This window comes from Heptranchias perlo, chromosome 9 (genome assembly GCF_035084215.1).
Source record: "Heptranchias perlo isolate sHepPer1 chromosome 9, sHepPer1.hap1, whole genome shotgun sequence".
Taxonomy (NCBI): domain Eukaryota; kingdom Metazoa; phylum Chordata; class Chondrichthyes; order Hexanchiformes; family Hexanchidae; genus Heptranchias; species Heptranchias perlo.
The window spans coordinates 56,380,760-56,400,618 of NC_090333.1; the positions used below are offsets into that span (position 1 = coordinate 56,380,760).

The following is a 19,859-nucleotide window of genomic DNA, read 5'->3' on the forward strand; positions in this document are numbered from 1 at the left end:
CCTACCCCCCCCAATTCCCCCCCCCACCTACCCCCCCCCCCAATTCCCCCCCCCAATTCCCCCCCCCACCTACCCCCCAATCCCCCCCCCCTACCCCCCAATCCCCCCCCCCTACCCCCCCCAATCCCCCCCCCCACCTACCCCCCCCAATTCCCCCCCCCACCTACCCCCCCCCAATTCCCCCCCCCACCTACCCCCCAATTCCCCCCCCACCTACCCCCCCAAATCCCCCCCCAAATCCCCCCCCACCTACCCCCCCCAATTCCCCCCCCCCAATTCCCCCCCCACCTACCCCCCCCACAATCCCCCCCCACAATCCCCCCACCTACCCCCCACCTCCCCCCACCTATCCCCCCCCCCCAATTCCCCCCCCACCTACCCCCCCCACAATCCCCCCCCACAATCCCCCCACCTACCCCCCCCCCCACCTACCCCCCACCTCCCCCCACCTATCCCCCCCCCAATCCCCCCCCACCTACCCCCCCCCAATCCCCCCCCACCTACCCCCCCCAATCCCCCCCCCACCTACCCCCCCACCCACCTACCCCCCCACCTACCCCCCCCCCTACATCCCCCCCCCCTACACCCCCCCCACGACCCCCCCCCCCACCCCACCTACCCCCCCCCCACCCACCTACCCCCCCCCCACCCCACCTACCCCCCCCCACCCCCCCCACCCCACCTACCCCCCCCACCCCCCCCCACCCTCCACCCCCCCCCCCCCCCACCCACCCACCCCCCCACCCCCCCACCCCCCCCACCCCACCCCACCCCCCCCACCCCACCCCACCCCACCCCCCCCACCCCACCCACCCCACCCCCCCCACCCCACCCACCCCACCCCCCACCACCCCACCCACCCCACCCACCCCACCCCACCCCACCTACTCTTTTTGGCAACATTGTAAGCATCTTCTTTTAATCTAATAATATCCTTAACTTCTCTAGTTAGCCACGGTTGGATCACTTTTCCCGTGGAGTTTTTATTCCTCAATGGAATGTATATTCATTGAGAGTTATGAATTATTTCTTTAAATGTTTGCCATTGCTTATCTGCCATCATGTCTTTTAATTTAATTTCCCAATCCACCTTAGCCAACTCGCCCCTCATACCCACGTAATTGGCTTTGTTTAAATTGAGGACCCTAGTTTCGTACTTAACTACCTCACTCTCAAACTCAATATGAAATTCTATCATATTATGATCGTGCTGCGCTGAGGATGCTTAACTATAAGATGACTAATTAACCCTGTCTCATTACACAATACTAGATCTAAAATAGCCTGTTCCCTAATTGGCTCCTCGACACATTGTTCTAGAAAACTGTCTCGAATGCATTCCATGAACTTGAACTTGTCCTCCAAACTACTTTTGCCAATTTGGTTTGCCCAGTCTATATGAAGATTAAAGTCCCCCACGATTATTGCCATACCCCTGTTACATACTCCTCTGATTTCCTGATTTATACTCTGTCTAACACTATAACTACTGTTATGGGGGCTATAAACTTCTCCCACCAGTGTTTTCTGCCCTTTGTTATTTCTTAGCTTCACCCATACTGATTCCACATGCTGATTTTTCTGAGCTAAGATCCTTTCTCATTACTGCCTATATCTCATCCTTTATTATCAGGGTTGCCTCCGCCTCTGCCTCTTCCATTTTGCCTATCCTTTCTAAAAGTCAAGTAGCCTGGAATATTTAGTTCCCATCGTTGATCACCCTGCCACTATGTCTCAGTAATACCTATTATTATATACCATTTATTTCTATTTGTGCCATTAATTCATCTATCTTATTGTTAATTGTATGATTTATCAATTAGTGTTAATTGCATTCAGGTGGTGGGAATCAATTGGGGACTCTCTTAAATCCATTTTGTATGAGAGCTCAGCAAGGGTGTGAAGTGTGTGTAAGGAGAACTTATGTGACTAAAAGCTTGGAAGCAACTAAAGACCAGGCCTAGTTTTCTATCCTTCACCACATGGCTATCCAATTTTAACATTGTTACGGATGCTTCATGCATTCAGATATAGTGCTTTTAATTTTAACTATTTACTATTTTTCCCTGATTTGACCGTCGTCACTAATGCCCTATTATCTTTGTTAAACTCTTCCTGACACACTCTGCTTGTTTTTATCCAAATTGCTACGCTGCTCTACAATCTTGACTTTTTTCTTTAGATTTATAAATTTACCCTTACCTGACCCTCCCCTCTTATTAGTTTAAAGCCATATCTACCGCCCTACTTATTCGATTGGCCAGGACACTGGTCCCAGCTCGGTTTACGTGGAGCCCGTATGGAACAGCTCCCTCTTTCTCCAGTACTGGTGCCGGTGACCCATGAATTCAAACCCCTGGTTCCCACACCATTCTTTCAGCCACACATTTAACCATCTAATCCGTTTGTCCCAATGCCAATTTGCACGTGGCTCAGGTGGCAATCCAGAAATTATTGCCTTTCAGGTTCTGCTTTTTAATTTGGGCCCTAACTCCTCAAACTCCTTCAGCAGAACCTCATTCCTAGTTCTACCTATGTCGTTGGTTCCTACGTGGACCACGACAACTGGCTCCTCCCCCTCCTGCTTCAAGTTCTTCTTCAGTCGCGAGGAGTTGTTCTTAACCCTGGCACCAGGCAAGCCACACAGCCTTCAGGACTCCCGGTCGCGGCTGCAGAGCACAGTATCTATTCCCCTGACTATACCATCCTTTTTGCTCTCCCCACTTGAATGGCCTCCTGTACCATGGTGCCTTGGTCAATTTGTCCATCTGGTAGCAAGTACCTCGTACCAGTTGGACAAGGACAAAAGCTGAGGCTCCTCCACCACTGGGGTCCCCTTGCCTACCTGATTTGCAGTCACAACCTCCTGTCCCTGACTACTAACCAAATCTAAACCTCTACCTAACTTAAGGGGTGTGACTGCTTCCTGGCTCAAAGTGTCCAGTTGACTCTTCCCCCGCTGATGCATCACAATGTCTGCACTTCAGACTCCAGCTCAGCAACTCTGAGCTGAAGTTCCTCAATTTGCAGATGTGGTTGCCTGGGGTCATGCTGCTCTCCACAATCTCCCATTTGCTGCAGTTATGGCACACCACCTGCACTGCCATCTCTATCTAATCTTGTTTTAATTATTTACTTAAAGTTTTTATGCAATTTATTCACTTGGTTTATTTTTAGTTATTTTTTAAACTAATTAATTTATCTAGTTTGTTATTAATTTAATAAAGCATTAGCAGATTATAGGTTCCTAGTTTAAACCACTCCCCAATGTATTACTCACCAACCAGTCACCAATGTGCTGTCCTCTGAGGACAGCACGTTGGTGACTGGTTGGTGAGTAATAGAAAGTCTGTCACTCTTCCAGATTTCTGCCTGTGTTTGAGTTGGTCTCAGCTTTACGTGCTCTGCTGTCGGTCGCTGGTCCTGCTCCTTCTGCTCTCAGGCCTCTGCTCCCACTCCTTCTATCCCCAATAACGACTAATAACACTACCCAATAAACTAAATACTTACTGACTTACCCTCAGCGCTCCGCCTTGCCTTGTTTTGATTCCTTGTGCGGCTCCCTTTATGCTCTACTCAGTCTTAGTCTATAGTTCTTCGGTTTAAATCACTTAGCACCTTCTTTCCCATCTGCACCAAATTCCCAGTTGAAAGTCCTCACTCTGTTAGCGCTTCGCTTGGTTAGAGGTTCACTCTTTGTCTTTCCTAACCCCTTGTGCTCAAGCTTTCAAGACAATATAGAGCAGCAAGCAGAATGCTAAATTATATTGCCAAATTATTTGGTGTACAAGTCAGAGGAAGTTATGCTAAAATTGTACAGTACTCTGTTCAGCCTACACTTTGAGTCATCAAGACACAAAAGAAACATTAAAGTCCTAGACGCAGTCCAAAGAAAAACTACGAGGTTGATCCCCCCCAGCATCAGAGAACTGAACTACAAAGGAAGATGAAAGAAACTGGGACTCCTTAACTATCAAAGAGGGCACTGAGGGACGACTTTACAGTGATAAGATTTAATATAGTGTAGAAAAGACAAACCCAGAGCATTTCTTTAAAGTAAATTAAGACAGTGGGATAGGGGGTATAGGTTGAAACTGAAGAATGGCAAATTTTTTACTGATGTCAGGGAGAATTTCTTCAGAGTAATTTGCACTTCGAGGAAGAGTAGTGAAGACAAAAAGCTTAAATCATTCAAGAGCCCGTGGGATGGTGTGATCAGGCTGCTGTAGGTTTTTCTTTCTGATTGGATGAGCAAAGTTTGGCCAAATGTCCTTCCTCATCTATATTCATCTATTGATTAAATAAGGCACTAAATTCAGAGTTGCATTTCTCACTGTTGTAGTCAACTTGTAACATTTAACTAGCATTCAGCTTGTTTTATGTTGTGCTAAGACCCATGATATGTGTGTCTGCTTAACCTCAAAGTAAACTTGCTGCGATTCACTAAGGCCACTGGCAGATTTACTTTTATGTTGCCGCCAGCTGTGTCACACCTGCACGTTCAGATCTGATGCCACCATCATGAGTCTTGATGCCATATAAAATCTGCAATATTCTATTTTGCCCGAGATAATAGCTGTAGGAGCTGATGTATGAATTATTACTTTTGAAAGTCACTAAACAACTCCCTGCAGCCTTAATAGACTGAACAGGCTGGGGCTCTTTTCTCTTGAAAAGAGAAGGCTGAAAGGAGACCTGATGGAGGTCTTGAAAATTATGAAGGGGTTCAATAAGGTGTATATAGAGAAGATGTTTCCACTTGTAGGGAAGTCTAAAACTAGGGGCCATAAATATAAGATAGTCACTAATAAATCCAATAAGGAATTCAGGAGAAACTTCTTTATCCAGACAGTGGTTAGAATGTGGAACTTGCTACCACATGGAATAGTTGAGGCGAATAGCATAGGTGCATTTAAAGGGAAGCTTGATAAGTACATGAGGGAGAAAGGAATAGAAGGATATGTTGATAGGGTGAGATGAAGTAAGGCAGGATGAGACTCATGTGGAGCATAAACACTGGCATAGACCAGTTGGGCCGAATGGCCTGTTTCTGTGCTGTAAATACTATGTAATACACATACGGTTAAGTTTAAGCCATTGTTGCTGTTAGAATCACACAGACACAGTATTATTGCATGTTAGGATACCAAAACAAGCACTAACACAAAGGGCTCAATTTTGAAATGAAAGTCTGGGGTTTGGGGGGGGGGGCGATGACCGTAAAATTCGATAAAATCCTGAGGGGGTGAGGAACCCAGCTCCAACCCGACAAGTTCCGCGTCTCACACAACCTCATATGTGTGCCCGCAGGGTTCTGGAATCCGAAAGTTCCGCCAGCAATTAAAGCTGGTGGGGCGATATTTAAAGAAGCAAATGTGTCCCATTGAGGTACTCTGTACTTTATTTGTTACATGGTAGGTAGTTACGACGATTTTCAACTTACCTGGGCGGCTTTCCCATGGCTTCTGATTCACGCCTGGTTCAGGCATGTAAAGCCGGATCAGGCAAAAATAAACTAAAGAAATTAAGTAAAATAACATTTCACAAAGTTTAAAAAAATAAATAAACCTACCTTTCAAACGATGTTACCTACACCCCCTTCTCCGATGTCCCTGCTCCGGTGTCTCTCACGCCACCCCCCCACCCCAACGATATCCGATGTTCCCGCCTACCCCCCCCCCCCCCCCCCCCCTCCAAAGGAAGTCTCGCTCTTTTTCCCTCCGGCACCTCGCCTCAAACCACCACCACCCCCCCGGCGTTGCTGCTCCTGTCATCAGCCACTCGTCAATCAGGCTGGCTGCCGGGCGCGAAAGCTGGAAACACACCCATTGACCGCCATCCCCCCACCGCTGCCATCCCACCAGCCTTTTAAAATTGAGCCCAAAGCATCTAATGGGTAAACTGATGTGATTTTACAGAGTATCAATCACAATTAGTCAACATATTTGTCTTATCATTTGACTTGGGAAGGTCAATTCAGTTTATTATTCTGAAATCAGGAAGACAATTGTTCTAAAAGTTAATAGCTTGTCCTATTAATTTGCTCTGTACACTGTCTGTAATGAGACTGTTTTGCATCTATACTGCAATGGCCATGACCTATTAGCTATTCTTATAACCAATGAATATTCCCAAATTCCATTTTGGCAGACAAACGAAAGGGTAATGATGTGCCTGGGAATGCAGCAAAACGACAAAAAGGAGATATTCCTGTGGAGCACCCTCCCTTCTACTACAGCATCCATAGGCACAGTATTCGAGGAATGAACATCCCAAAGTAAGGACTTTACAGGTTCTTTTCTCTTTCTGTCCATTATCTCTCCCATACTATGGTTTCATTGGTCAGTTTGGCCCCAGCTGCTCCTAGCAGCGCCTGCTCATCATCTTTGTAGGACATTGTGGATTGTTTGCAGTTCAGAGGTCAATGCTGCTCTTTCTTTTATGAGGAACTTCTTAGAGTCTAGTTATATGGCTGTTCGCTAGACCTATTAAGTAGTCAGAAATGATGGGATATTGTATTTGTAAGGGGCTTTGTCATCATGGATATTAAATTTTCATTTAGTTTCCAGCAGAAATCTATGTTTATACATATTTTAAGAGCTAAGGACACAAGATAAGAAATAGGAGTAGGCTATACGGCCCCTCGAGCCTGCACCCCCATTCGATAAGATCATGGCTGATCTTCGACCTCAACTCCACTTTCCCGTCCAATCCCCATATCCCTTGATTCCCTTAGAGCCCAAAAATCTATCAATCTCAGCCTTGAATGTACTCAATGACTAAGTAGCCACAGCCCTCTGGGGTAGAGAATTCCAATGATTCACAACCCTCTGCGTGAAGAAATTTCTCCTCATCTCAGTCCTAAATGGCCGACCCCTTATCCTGAGACTATGACCCCTAGTTCTAGACTCTCCAGCCAGGGTAAACAGCCTCTCAGCATCTATACGTTTTATACGTTTCAATGAGATCACTCTCATTCTTCTAAATTCCAGAAAATATAGCCCATTTTACTCAATCTCTCCTCATAGGACAACTCTCTCATCCCAGGAATCAATCCAGTGAACCTTCATTGCACTGCCTCTGAGGCAAGGATATCCTTCCTTAGGTAAGGAGACCAAAACTGTACACAGTACTCCAGGTGTGGCCTCACCAAAGCCCTGTACAATTGCAGCAAGACTTCCTTACTCTTCTACTCCAACTCCCTTGCAATAAAGGCCAACACACCATTTGCCTTCCTAGCTGCTTGCTGTACCTGCATGTTAATTAATTGCATGCCTCCTTCAGCATTCAGTGTGCATCTATATTCAGTCCTAGTCCTTATATTAAATGACTTCTATGTCGATCAATCGCTAACTTAATAAATTGATGTGCAGACCAATAGTAATGCTGTCGTGACAGTGCTTCTTTAATAGAGCAAATTGACTTTTTAACTGATCAATGGGTCCATTTTTTTAAAAAGCGAGAGAAAAGAAAGGAGGAGAACATAAAACACCCATTTAAAAAAAGAACTGTGGTTCAAGTACAGCTCTTCAGTACAATATCTTAAGTATTTTTTTAAAATTCAATTGACACTTCTGTCACTACTGTATCTTTGCAGCAATTTTAAGACCAGTTCTTAAATGTGTTGTTGCCTCCCAGATCCGTGCCCACCACTAATGGATGTTTGAATCCCTCCCATCAGATCTCTGCCCTTCCCACAGCCCCAACCAAAAGCCATGGATGACGCACTCTGTCGCTGTGACTGTGGTGCATTATCCCTCCTCATCCTCCAAGGCCTCTCTGCAGCTATTGATGCAGTCGACAGTACCATTCTCCTCCAAGCTACTTCTCCTTTGTCCAGCTCAATAAGATGCCCTTGCTTTGCTCCAGTCTTACCAATCTGATCATAGCCAGAGTATCTGTAGCAATGGCTTCTTTTCTCACCCTGCAACATCATCTCTGGATTCCCCCGAGGATCTATCCTTGGTCCCTTACTCTTACTGATCTACATGCAGCTGCTTGGTGACGTTACCTGTAGACGTGAATTTAGCTTCCACAAGTATACCAAAGACACCCAGCTCTACTCTCTCCCACTCTGTGGGTTCTGTACTGTCAGACTGCTTGTCAAACATGCAATTTTAGATGAGCCATAATTTCCTCCAGTTAAACATTAGGAAGACCAAGCTATTGTATTCAGCCCCTGCCACAAACTCTGTACTCTTGCTACTGACTCCATCCTCCTCCCTGGCAACCTTCTCAGGCTGAACCAGATTGTTTGCAATTGTGGCATCCTGTTTGACCCCGAGCTGAGATTCCAACCCTATGTCCTCTCCATCTATTTCCACCTTCATAACATTGCTCACCTCCACTCCTATCTCAGCCCATCTGTCTCTGAAACCCTCAACCATACCTTTTGTCACCTCCAGACTCAATTACTCCAAAGCTGTCCTGGCCAACCTCCCACCCTCCCACCCTCCAACCTTTGTAAACTTCAGCTTATCCAAAACTCTGCTGCCCATATCGTGTCTTGCACCATGCTCTGCTCACCCATCACATCTGTCCTCGCTGACCTACTTTGGATTCCAGTCGTCTAGCACTCCAAATGAAAAATTCATATCCTTTTATATTCCTCCATAGCCTCATCCCTTCCTTATCTCTAACCTCCTGCAGCCCTAGAACCCCACTCCCTAAATCTCCATTCCTCTGATTCTGACCTCTTATGCATACCTCACTACTGGTGGCCGTGCCCTCAGCTACATCGTTCTCGCTCCCTGGAATTCCCTCCCTAAATCGCTCCGCTCTCTACCTTGCTCTTCTCCTTTAAGATCCACCCTAAAATCCACCTCTTTGACCAAGACCTTTCCTAATCTCACCTTTGGCTCAGTTCCATTTTTTTCTTTACACCTCTGTGAAGCAGCTTGGGACATTTTTTATGCTAAGCGCAGGTTGTTGTCGTCATCATCAAACCCTTTGTTATATTTACTGAACGTGGCTGGATTGAACATTATCTTGGTAAATAGTTTCAACCTGCTACATAGTTTAGGTAAGTGCAAGTCAGAAGAAAATATTAGCTGACAACTTTGTTATTTGAAAGAACTTGCATTTATATAGCACCTTGTCATGTCTCAAAGTGCTTCACACAATTAATTTTTTGAGATGCAATGCCTTGTTATGTCAACCATTATGTTTTTCTACAAAAATGGCAATGCACAGTTGCAAGAGTATTTCAGTTCTGGATATTTTGTAAGAAGAGAGAAATTGAGAAGTATTTTGGGTATACCATAGATTTTTTTTTAAAAAATCATGCCTGGGGTAATTAATAGAAAACTAGCTATTGTCATAATTAACTGAGAAATCTGAACTGTTAAGACAACAGATCTTATCTTGAGAGTGTTTGTACGTGTGTCTATCTTCCCCTTTTGTCTAGATACACGATTGTAAAGTATTTAGTACAATAGGTTTTCCAGCGATAAGAACAGAAAATGCACAGCAGGTCGATTGGACTTTGGACGAGAAAATTAGGTGAACATTTTGGAATGTGACCCTTCATGAGTTCTGTTGAAGATTCCCAGCTCAAATGGTACATATGAACATAAGAAATAGGAGCAGGAGTAGGCCATACGGCCCCTCGAGCCTGCTCCGCCATTCAATAAGATCGTGGCTGATCTTCTACCTCAACTCCAGTTTCCTGCCCTATCCCCATATTGCTTGATTCACTTAGTGTCTAAAAATCTATCGATCTCAATCTTGAATGTACTCAACGACTGAGCAGCCACAGCAATCTGGGGAAGAGAATTCCAAAGATTCACAGCCATCTGAGTGAAGAAATATTTCCTCATCACTGTCCAAAATGGCCGACCTCCTATCTTTAGACTATGACCCTAATTCTAGACCCTCCAGCCAGGGGAAACAGCCTCTCAGCATCTGCCCTGTCAAACCTCTCAGAATTTTATACGTTTCAATGAGATCACCCCCCATTCTTCTACACTCCAGAGAATATAGGCCCATTTTACTCAATCTCTCCTCATAGGACAACCCTCTCATCCCAGAAATCAATCTGGTGAACCTTTGTTGCGCCACCTCTAAGGCAAGTATATCCTTCAGTAGGAAAGGAGACCAAAACTGTACACTGTGCTCCAGGTGTGGTCTCACCAGAGCCCTATATAACTGCAGCAAGACCTCCTTACTCTTATACTCTAACCTCCTCACAATAAAGGCAAACATATCATTTGCCTTCCTAATTGCTTGCTGTACCTGCATGTTAACTTTCTGTGATTTGTGTACAAGGACACCCAAATCCCTCTGAATACCAATATTTCTTAGTCTCTCACCTTTTTAAAACTATTCTGTTTTTCTGCTCTTCCTACCAAAGTGGATAATTTCACATTTCCCCACGTTATACTCCATCTGCCGCCTTCTTGCCCGCTACTTAACCTGTCTGTATTTCTTTGCAGCCTCTTTGCATCCTCTTCACAGCTTACTTTCCCATCTAGCTTTGTATTAGCATCAAACTTGGATACATTACACTTGGTCCCCTCATCTAAGTCAGTGATGTATTTTGTAAACAGCTGAAGCCCAAGCACTGATCCTTGCGGCACCCCACTAGGTACAGTCTGCCTACTCTCTGTTTTCTGTCCGTTAACCAGTCCTCAATCCCATGCTAACATATCACCCCCAGTTCCATGAGCAGTAATATTGTGGAACAACCTCTTGTGTGGTACCATATCGAATGCCTTTTGAAAATCCAAATATACTACATCCACTGGTTTCCCCGTTATCTACCCTGCTAGTCACACCCTCAAAAAAAATTCTTAATGGGTTTGTCAAACACAATTTCCCTTTCATAAAAAAGTGTTGACTCTGCCTAATCATGTTATGATTTTCTAAGTGCCCTGTTACTACGTTCTTAATAATAGATTCTAGCATTTTCCCTACAACTGATGTCCGGGTAACTGGCCTATAGTTCCTTGTTTTCTCTCTTCCCTCCTTTCTTGAATAGCGGGGTTACATTTCCTACCTTCCAATCCACAGGGTCCATTGAAGAATCTAGAGAATTCTGGAAGATCAAAAACAATGCATCCACTATCTCTGCAGCGACCTTTTTTAAAACCCTAGGATGTAGCCCATCAGGTCCAGGGGATTTATCGGCTTTTTGTCCCATTAATTTCTCCAGTACTTTTTCTTTACTAATCTTAATTACTTTAAGTTCCTCACTCTCATTAGACCTTTGGTTCACAACTATTTCTGGTATGTTTTTTGTCTTTTACTGTGAAGACAGACACCAAGATATTTGTTTAACATCTCTGCCATTCCCTTATTCTCCATTATAATTTCTCCTGTCTCTGCCTCTAAGGGACCCACGTTTACTTTCGCTACTCTCTTCCTTTTTATATACTTGTAGAAGCTCTTACAATCTGTTTTTATATTTCTTGCTAGTTTACTCTCATGTTCAATTTTCTCCCTCTTTATCAATTTCTTTGTCATCCTTTGCTGATTTCTAAAACCCTCCCAATCCTCAGGCTTACTACTCTTTTTGGCAATATTGTAAGCCACTTTGTTTAATGTAATACTATCCTTCTCTAATTAGCCACGGTTGGATCACTTTTCCCGTGGAGTTTCTATTCCTCGAGAGCATGTATATTCGTTGAGAATTATGAATTATTTCTTTAAATGTTTGCCAATGCTTATCTACCGACACATCTATTAATCTAATTTCCCAATCTACCTTAGCCAACTCGCCCCTCATACCTATGTAATTGGCTTTGTTTAAATTGAAGACCCCAGTTTCGTACTTAACTACCTCACTCTCAAACTCAATATGAAATTCCATCATATTATGATCATTCTGCACCAGACGATCCTTAACTCTAAGATTACTAATGTCTCATTACGCAATACTAGATCTAAAATATCCTGTTTCCTAGTTGATTCCTCGATACATCGTTCTGGAAAACTGTCTCGAATGCATTCCATGAACTTGTCCTCCAAACTACTTTTGCCAATTTGGTTTGCCCAGTCTATATGAAGATTAAAGTCGCCCACGATTATTGCATTACCCTTGTTACATGCTCCTCTAATTTCCTGATTTACACTATGTCCAACACTATAACTACTGTTAGGGGGCCTATAAACTACTCCCACCAGTGTTTTCTGCCCCTTGTTATTTCTTAGCTCCACCCATACTGATTCCACATGCTGATTTTCTGAGCTATGATCCTTTCTCATTACTGCCTTTATCTCTTCCTTTATTATCAGGGCTACCCTCCCCCGACCCCTCCTTTTCCATTTTGCCTATCTTTTCTAAAAGTCAAGTAGCCTGGAATATTCAGTTCCCAACTTTGGTCACCCTGCAACCACGTTTCAGTAATGGCTACTAGATCAAACCCACTTACCTCTGTGCCATTTATTCATCTATCTTGTTACAAATGCTTCATGCATTCAGATATAGCGCTTTTAATTTAAATTTTTTACTATTTTTCCCTGATGTGAACTTAGTCACTAATGCCCTGTTAACTTTGTTAAACTCTGTCCCTTCCTGACACACTCTGCTTGTTTTTACCCAAATCACTACTCTGCTCTACAGCCTTGAATTTTCTCTTTTAGACTTAAAAATTTGCCCTTACCTGAACCCCCCCCCTCTTATTAGTAGCTCTATCTACCACCATAGTTATTCGATTCGCCAGGACACTGGTCCCAGCCCGGTTTACATGGAGCCCGTCCCAACGGAACAGCTCCCTCTTTCTCCAGTACTGGTGCCAGTGCCCCATGTATTGAAACCCCTGCTTCCCACACCACTCTTTCAGCCACACATTTAACCATCTAATCTGTTTGTCCCTATGCCAATTTGCGCATGGCTCAGGTAGTAATTGAGAGATTATTACCTTTCAGGTTCTGCTTTTTAATTTGGACCCTAGGTCCTCAAACTCCCTCAGCAGAACCTCATTCCTATTTCTACTTATGTCGTTGGTTCCTACGTGGACCACGATAAATGGATCCTCCCCCTCCTGCTTCAAGTTCTTCTCCAGCCGCGAGGAGATGTCCTTAACCGTGGCACCGGGCAGGCAGCACAGCTTTCGGGACTCCTGGTCGCAGCTGCAGAGAATAGTATCTATCCCCCTGACTATACTAACCCCTAACACTGCCACATTCCTTTTTGCTCCCCAATTTGAATGGCCTCCTATACTATGGTGCCGTGGTCAATTTGCCCATCCTCCCTGCAGTCCTTGTTCTCATCCACAGGTAGCAATTATCTTGTACCTGTTGGACAAGGGCAAAGGCTGAGGCTCCTCCATCACTGCATCGGGGGTCCCTTTACCTGCCTCACTCAGAGTCACATCCTCCTGTCCCCTGACCACTAACCAAATTTAAACAACTACCGAACCTAAGGAATGTGACTGTCTCCTGGCTCAAAGTGTTCAGGAAACTCTTTCCCTCCCTTTTTTTTATTCCGTTCATGGGATGTGGGTGTTGCTGGCAAGCCCAGCATTTATTGTCCATCCCTAATTGCCCTTGAGAAAGTGGCCGCCTTCTTGAACCACTGCAGTCCGTGTGATGATTGTTCTCCCACAGTGTTGTTAGGCAGGGTGTTCCAGGATTTTGACCCAGTGACTATGAAGGAACAGCGATATATTTCCAAGTCGGGATGGTGTGTGACTTGGAGGGGAACGTGCAGGTGGTGTTGTTCCCATGTGCCTGCTGCCCTTGTCCTTCTAGGTGGTATAGGTCACTGGTTTGGGAGGGGCTGTCAAAGAAGCCTTGACGAGTTGCTGCAGTGCATCCTCTAGATGGTACACACTGCAGCCACGGTGCGCCGGTGGTGGAGGGAGTGAATGTTTAGGGTGGTGGATGGGGTGCCAATCAAGCGGGCTGCTTTGTCCTGGATGGTGTCGAGCTTCTTGAGTGTTGTTGGAGTTGCACTCATCCAGGCAAGTGGGGAGTATTCCATCACACTCCTGACTTGTGCCTTGTAGATGGTGGAAAGGCTTTGGGGAGTCAGGAGGTGAGTCACTCGCCTGACACATTGCAATGTTTGCACCTTGGATTCCAACTCAACAACTCTGAGCCAAACTGCCTCAAGTTGCAGACACTTACTGCAGATGTGGTTTACTGGGATCACAGTGCTCTCCACAAATTCCCACATGCTGCAGCTACAGCACACCACCTGCACTGCCATCTCTATCTAATCGTTTTATTTATTTACTTAATTAAAGATTTTATGTAATTACTTAACTTGGTTTAATTTTAGTTATTTTTCTTTAAACTAATTAATTTATCTAGTTTAAATAATTAATTTAATAAGTATTAGCAAGCTATAGGTTCCTAGTTTAAACTGCCCCCCTGCAGCCACTTACATTAACCACCAACACACTTAACCAAAAATACGAAATACTTATCTGTAACTTACTCTCGCCGCTCTGCCTTGTTTTGTGACGTCACGTTTTGATTACTTTTTTTCAGTCTGTTTCAGACTCACCACTCCACTGCTGCTTTTATACTGGACTGCAGGAGGGGGATTCCCACAGTTTCTCTGGGCTGCTCTCTCTTTATACCGGGCCGCAGGAGGGGGATTCCCACAGTTTCTCTGGGCTGCTCTCGCTTTATACCGGGCCGCAGGAGGGGGATTCCCACAGTTTCTCTGGGCTGCTCCCTCTCTCTCTCCTTTGCTCCTTTATATCCGGCCACTGTGAGGGGATTCCTGCACTTTCTCTGGGCTGCTCGCTCTTCCTCCACTGCTCCTTTATTCCGAGCTGCTGGCCGGGATTCCCACACTTACTCTGGGCTGCTCTCTCTTGTAATTTGTCTATTTAACATGCTGATCAACCGTCTGTGCATTCCCAACATCTACTGTTTTTAATTCAGACTTCCAGCATTCACGGTATCTTGATTAACCAGAATACTGGTTTGCAACACATAGACTGTTGCTATTAATTGTAGTTATCAAGATAGACTAAAAGAGCTGGGACTCTACACTTTAGAGAAGCGCAGACTTTGGGTAGATTTGATCGAGGTTTATAAGATGATGAAGGGAACAGGTTGTGTTCGAGTAGACAGTTTATTCCAATTAAATAGGTTGGGGCAGAACAGATGTCACAATTTTAAGTTGTACAGGCCAGATCTAGGTTAGATGTCAGGGGGTGGTCCTTTTCCCAGAGAATATGGGACATCTGGAACTGCCGGCTCGTGCGGTGGATGCCGATTTGCTGAATTCCTTCAAATGAGAGCTGGACTGGTTTTTGGCTGAGGTGGAGATCACTTTGTACAAAAGATAGGTAATGCATAGAATTCAGGGCCAGAGTGATATCCTGGACTAGTGTCGGTTGCCTAATGGAGTCATAGAGGAATTTCTGAGATTTTTTTTCCCCCAAATTAGCTTGGGTTTTTATCTAGTTTTTCGCCTGTCCCAGGAGGTCACATGGTTTTGGGTGGGGTTGGGGGTGTGTATATTTTGATGCACAAGGTATCCCAATTGTGTGGGACAGGCTGGATGGACCAGAGGGTCTTTTCCTATCCGTCATTGTTCGTATGTTTGTAAAATGTTTTCCAGTCAAGTACTGTGCATAATGTTTCACAGCTGGGAGCCTTTTTTGTTGGGGAACCCAGAGGAATGGAAGTTGTCAGATGAGGAGGAAGAGGAAGTCAATATGTTCCTTATCCATGGGAAATAAATTTGCAATGAACTGACTTTTGTCCAAAACAGCTTGAACACATGCGAAAGAGCCAGCTGTTAAAGACAGTGTCTTCCCCATTTGGGTTTCCATGTGCTGCATATTAGCCTTGGCTGAGTGCAAGTAGCTAGCCTGCTCAAGTTTCTGCCAGTGCTGCTCTAAAACTCGCTGCTGGGATGCTTTGTGAGCACATCCTGGGAATGATTCACTTTCTTTTCCAATCAGTCCTCGATGGGGAAGATAGAGTCATGGCATTAGCCAACACTAAAAATTCATAATTTTTTAAAAAATTGGGTGGATTCCATCTTTGAAGAACAAACCTACCTTGCAGCTCGGTCTCCGTTTTCACTGTGTGGCACAAGGAAGCACGAGCATCAGTATATCGGAGATGATTTATAAGGAAGGATTTAGAAAATGGTACCATGCTGCTAAAACCACATCCAAACATTCTCTTAAAATGGAACTGGCTTAACTCTAAACCCACTGAATAAACAAACTCCATATGGTTAGAACATTCAATGCTGTGACTAACCCGTTCAATATTTTTTTGTTTCCTCCTGCAAGTGCTGAACTTCAGTTCCACTAAAATAATCTCATTTGCAAGCTTAAGCCATAGGCTGCTAGCAAGTCCTGGAATTTCCAGGCTCCTGGGCCAGACATTTTTTTAGCTACCAAACTATGATCTGAAACAAACATAGATATTCCAGCATTAAAACTGCTGAGATATGAGAAGCAATTTTATTAATGTAACATTACCCTATGCATCTAAAACAAAGGGAACAATTTCAACATTTCTCCTTTCCCATATGTGTGTTCTCATAATTATTTTAACTTTTGCTTTACCTTTCTGTGCCCCACTGCTTGTTCATTGGTGGAAGCAACTTCCAAAGCTTGGTTGAAAACTGGCTCAGTTATCTTGTCATTTTGATACTATAAGTCTGGAGGCTGATCTGGTGACATCTTAGACAGGACTAGACATCTTTGCCTTATTTTTATATATCAAACCAAGAAGGGCTGCTGTGGAATGATTTATCATATTGGAAGGGAGGCTGGTTGAAACTTGTTTACAGCACAACGTTTAGCTTTGAATGTGTACACAAAATTCTTCCAAGATTGAATAAAGGAAGATGTAAAATCTCCTTAACATGGACGTAAGGAATTATCTGTCCTTTGCACAAGATCCTTCAAAAATTAAATGCACCATATGATTAAGCACCACCAGAATAAAACCCAAGAAGATGGCTACATTGTGACTTTACAAGTAGAATGTTAATCATAAAGTATATGTGCAAAACTCAGCTCCTCTCATGTTCGGGTAACAAAACTACTTCTAGTCCTTGAATCATCTTGACTTTTAAATTGAGTGCACCCTTCTAACTAGCAAATAAACAAGACAAATGGGGCTAATGCCTAAGAGGTAATCCAGACTATCGTAGGAGTTTAGAATGTTGGACAACAGAACAAATCTCAAATACTCAGCAGAGTTGGACTGAATTAATGATATTCCATTCAATCTAAACCCATCGTACTGAGGGCCAGAAGCAGAATGCTAAAATAGCTGTTTGCACATCAATGTCATTGCTAAAAATTGTCTCAGATCCAAGTTTCCAAACTAAACAAATCATGGATTCTTCCACTTGCCCAAATTTAGCTATGCATTCTGAGTCGGTCCATTTAAATTAATCAGATTTAGATGAGCTTTGCTTTTTGTCCCATCTGTTTCTTGCTCTTAGTCAAAACAAAATCACTGCAAGAGGTTGATTTTAAAAAGGCGCACAAAAAAGAAAATATATTGGCCAATAAAGTGGTCAGAACTAGAGAGATATTTTAGAACACTCCTGAAAATCTTGGAATGGTTGCCTGTAATATCGAGTGTATTTGGTAGGAATCAGTGGTTTATTGCTTCGTGAACAGCTCATCCATTCTTGTACCTGTATATTTAACATTTTGAAACATCATTGTTTTATTATGTGGGAGCTTGCCTTTACAAAGACCACTGCATGTTCATAGCTACTATACCACACTCTGTGCATTCAGTGGTACCGTGGGTCAGTGGGAAATGGCAGGCACAATTTTGTTATTCTTTTGTTATGCATTTTGTGTTATAAATCTTAATTTTAAATAGCCTCTAAATGGCGTTTAATGTGAAAGATTTTCAACATACAAGAGTTTTCTCCTAACTACCAGATATCTGTTTCTATCTCCCCTTTCTGAATAGTGTATCTCCTTCAAGTTAGAGAGCATTAGGCCATTTTAGTAAATGCGGTTACCAGGGAGGGAAGTTTAACTACCTGATCTCATTGAATATGTGCATGTATTTCATGCAATTTCAAGGGGCAGAAACAACAATCCAGGTGATATAAATTGTACATTTTTGTATGCCCTTAATCTTGTTACAGAACCAAAAGATCAAAATAATTCACATTAAGAAGGTTCAAAAACTGCAGGCTGTGTGCTGCACTACTGCTTTTACCTTTCCAAGTGCCTTTTCCTTTAGCTGTAATGACGATGCTTCGATGTAATTGCTGACATTTTTGTATGATGCGAATGCCTCCTGGACTCTAGGTTTCATGAGCAGCCCTAGCTTCTTGTACACCTATGATTTTTAAAAGAAGCTATCTTGTTTCTACAGGATAAACAAATTTCTGCCCTACCTTACACAAGCTGGATTCCGAGTCGGCCGTACCCATTTTGACCCAACGGGAATCCGTACGGATGCCACGCTGGCACAGTTGAAAGCCATCCTCATGAAGTACAGTGTGCCAACGCACACTGATAGTCAGCCTGGGGTTCATGGTCATGCTTCAACAGAACCTATTTCAGAACCTATGCAGGATTCCGTTCCGGAGCCACTCGAAGTCGATCAGCCCGCTGAAGAAGTGAAGCCTGAGTCGGGATGAACCAAGTATGAGCCTGCATGATACAAATTGACTGTTGTACCCCTGTATCCAGGTCAGATTTGTAGCTCATCACTCGATTCTTGCATCACCAAAGAGCCAACACTGGTAGTTCATATATCAGTGTGCATAATACTCTGTGAAATTGATTTTAAGATTGATTTTAGCCTTTGTATAAAAAGCCTGAGGTATGTTATTCATCAGTAATGCCCAGGTATTGTCCATGATTTGTATTAGTGCCCTTGAGTAGTAAATGTTAAAGAGGATGTTTTCACTTCCTTTATTTCATTTCATTGGTTCTGGAAATGCAGCAGTTAAGAACTTGCTTGTTGAAGAGTTGTAACAACCCTAATCTACATCAAGTGAATTTAATTTTTTTTTAAAAGCTTTTTCAAATAGTTTTGAAGCCTGAATGATATAGGATGTGGATAAGACCAGTTGGACTGCAGGTACGTAATACTTTTTTCTGATTTTTGTCAGTAAGCAATAATTCAAAACCACGCACAACTACACAAAAGAAAATTCCAACTGGAACTTAGCATTGTACTGACAGTTAACGCCAGCTTCACCACAGGGGAGTTATTTTTGGTTCGGAGCCTACATCTTCTATATAAAAAGTAAAAGGAAGCCAGCTGAAACTGTAACCTGGAGATTGATTGTGTTTTTTTTATTCTTACTTGTTAATTTGTTGTGTTTGCAAGTTTGCTGAGAAGCAACATTTTGGTTCAGCAGCTATCTTGAAAGCTTTCAGACTGAGAGGTCTGTTCAAATTGTAATTGCTGGAGTAAATATCTTTGTATGTTATGTTGTGTATTGTTTTTGCATCTAGTGGGGTTGTTCTTCAGTTTTGCAAGATACAGGTTGGCTGACATGCTAAAGTTCTGGTTGCTGCCCCAGCTGAGCTGAATATCGCAAAGTTTGACAAACTGAACCAATGATGCATTAACATCTGTTTCTCCGCAACAGTCACTTACTGCTGAGAATTCATGTTTCTGTATGTGTTTGTGTTACGCATTTCTCACAGTGAATTAAATGTCGATTCTGGATAAATGACATCTATTGCCCCTTCCAGTTCTTGTAAGATCACAAGCAAGTCTGCTTTGATATTTTGTGATATTTCTGATTTTGAGTGTCAAAATATTTAGTTAAAATAAATCAGCCAAAGACCAGTTTTAAAAAGTGTTTGGGAAAAGTTTCAGCGTATTACATTGCTGGCTGCAGTATTGAAAAGTGTCAGGTTTCGAGGCAGCCTTGCGGTGCAGAGTGTTCGAATGAAATGCGTGGCACCATGCAGCAGTGGGGTGTACATTCAGTCCCT

General features: G+C 43.5%; 1 protein-coding gene across 2 annotated transcripts in view; it reads left to right on the forward strand.

Annotated features, from left to right (window-relative positions):
- The window catches only part of trmt1l (tRNA methyltransferase 1-like), a 69,730-nt gene extending 50,136 nt beyond the window's left edge, over positions 1-19,594 (forward strand). For both annotated transcript variants that reach the window (XM_067989730.1, XM_067989731.1), the window contains exons 15-16: positions 6,151-6,277; positions 18,277-19,594. In XM_067989730.1, coding sequence (XP_067845831.1) covers positions 6,151-6,277; positions 18,277-18,544 — 395 coding nt within the window. In that variant the 3' untranslated portion in view covers positions 18,545-19,594. The remainder of the gene's footprint in view (positions 1-6,150; positions 6,278-18,276) is intronic.
- Positions 19,595-19,859: the final 265 nt, after the last annotated feature.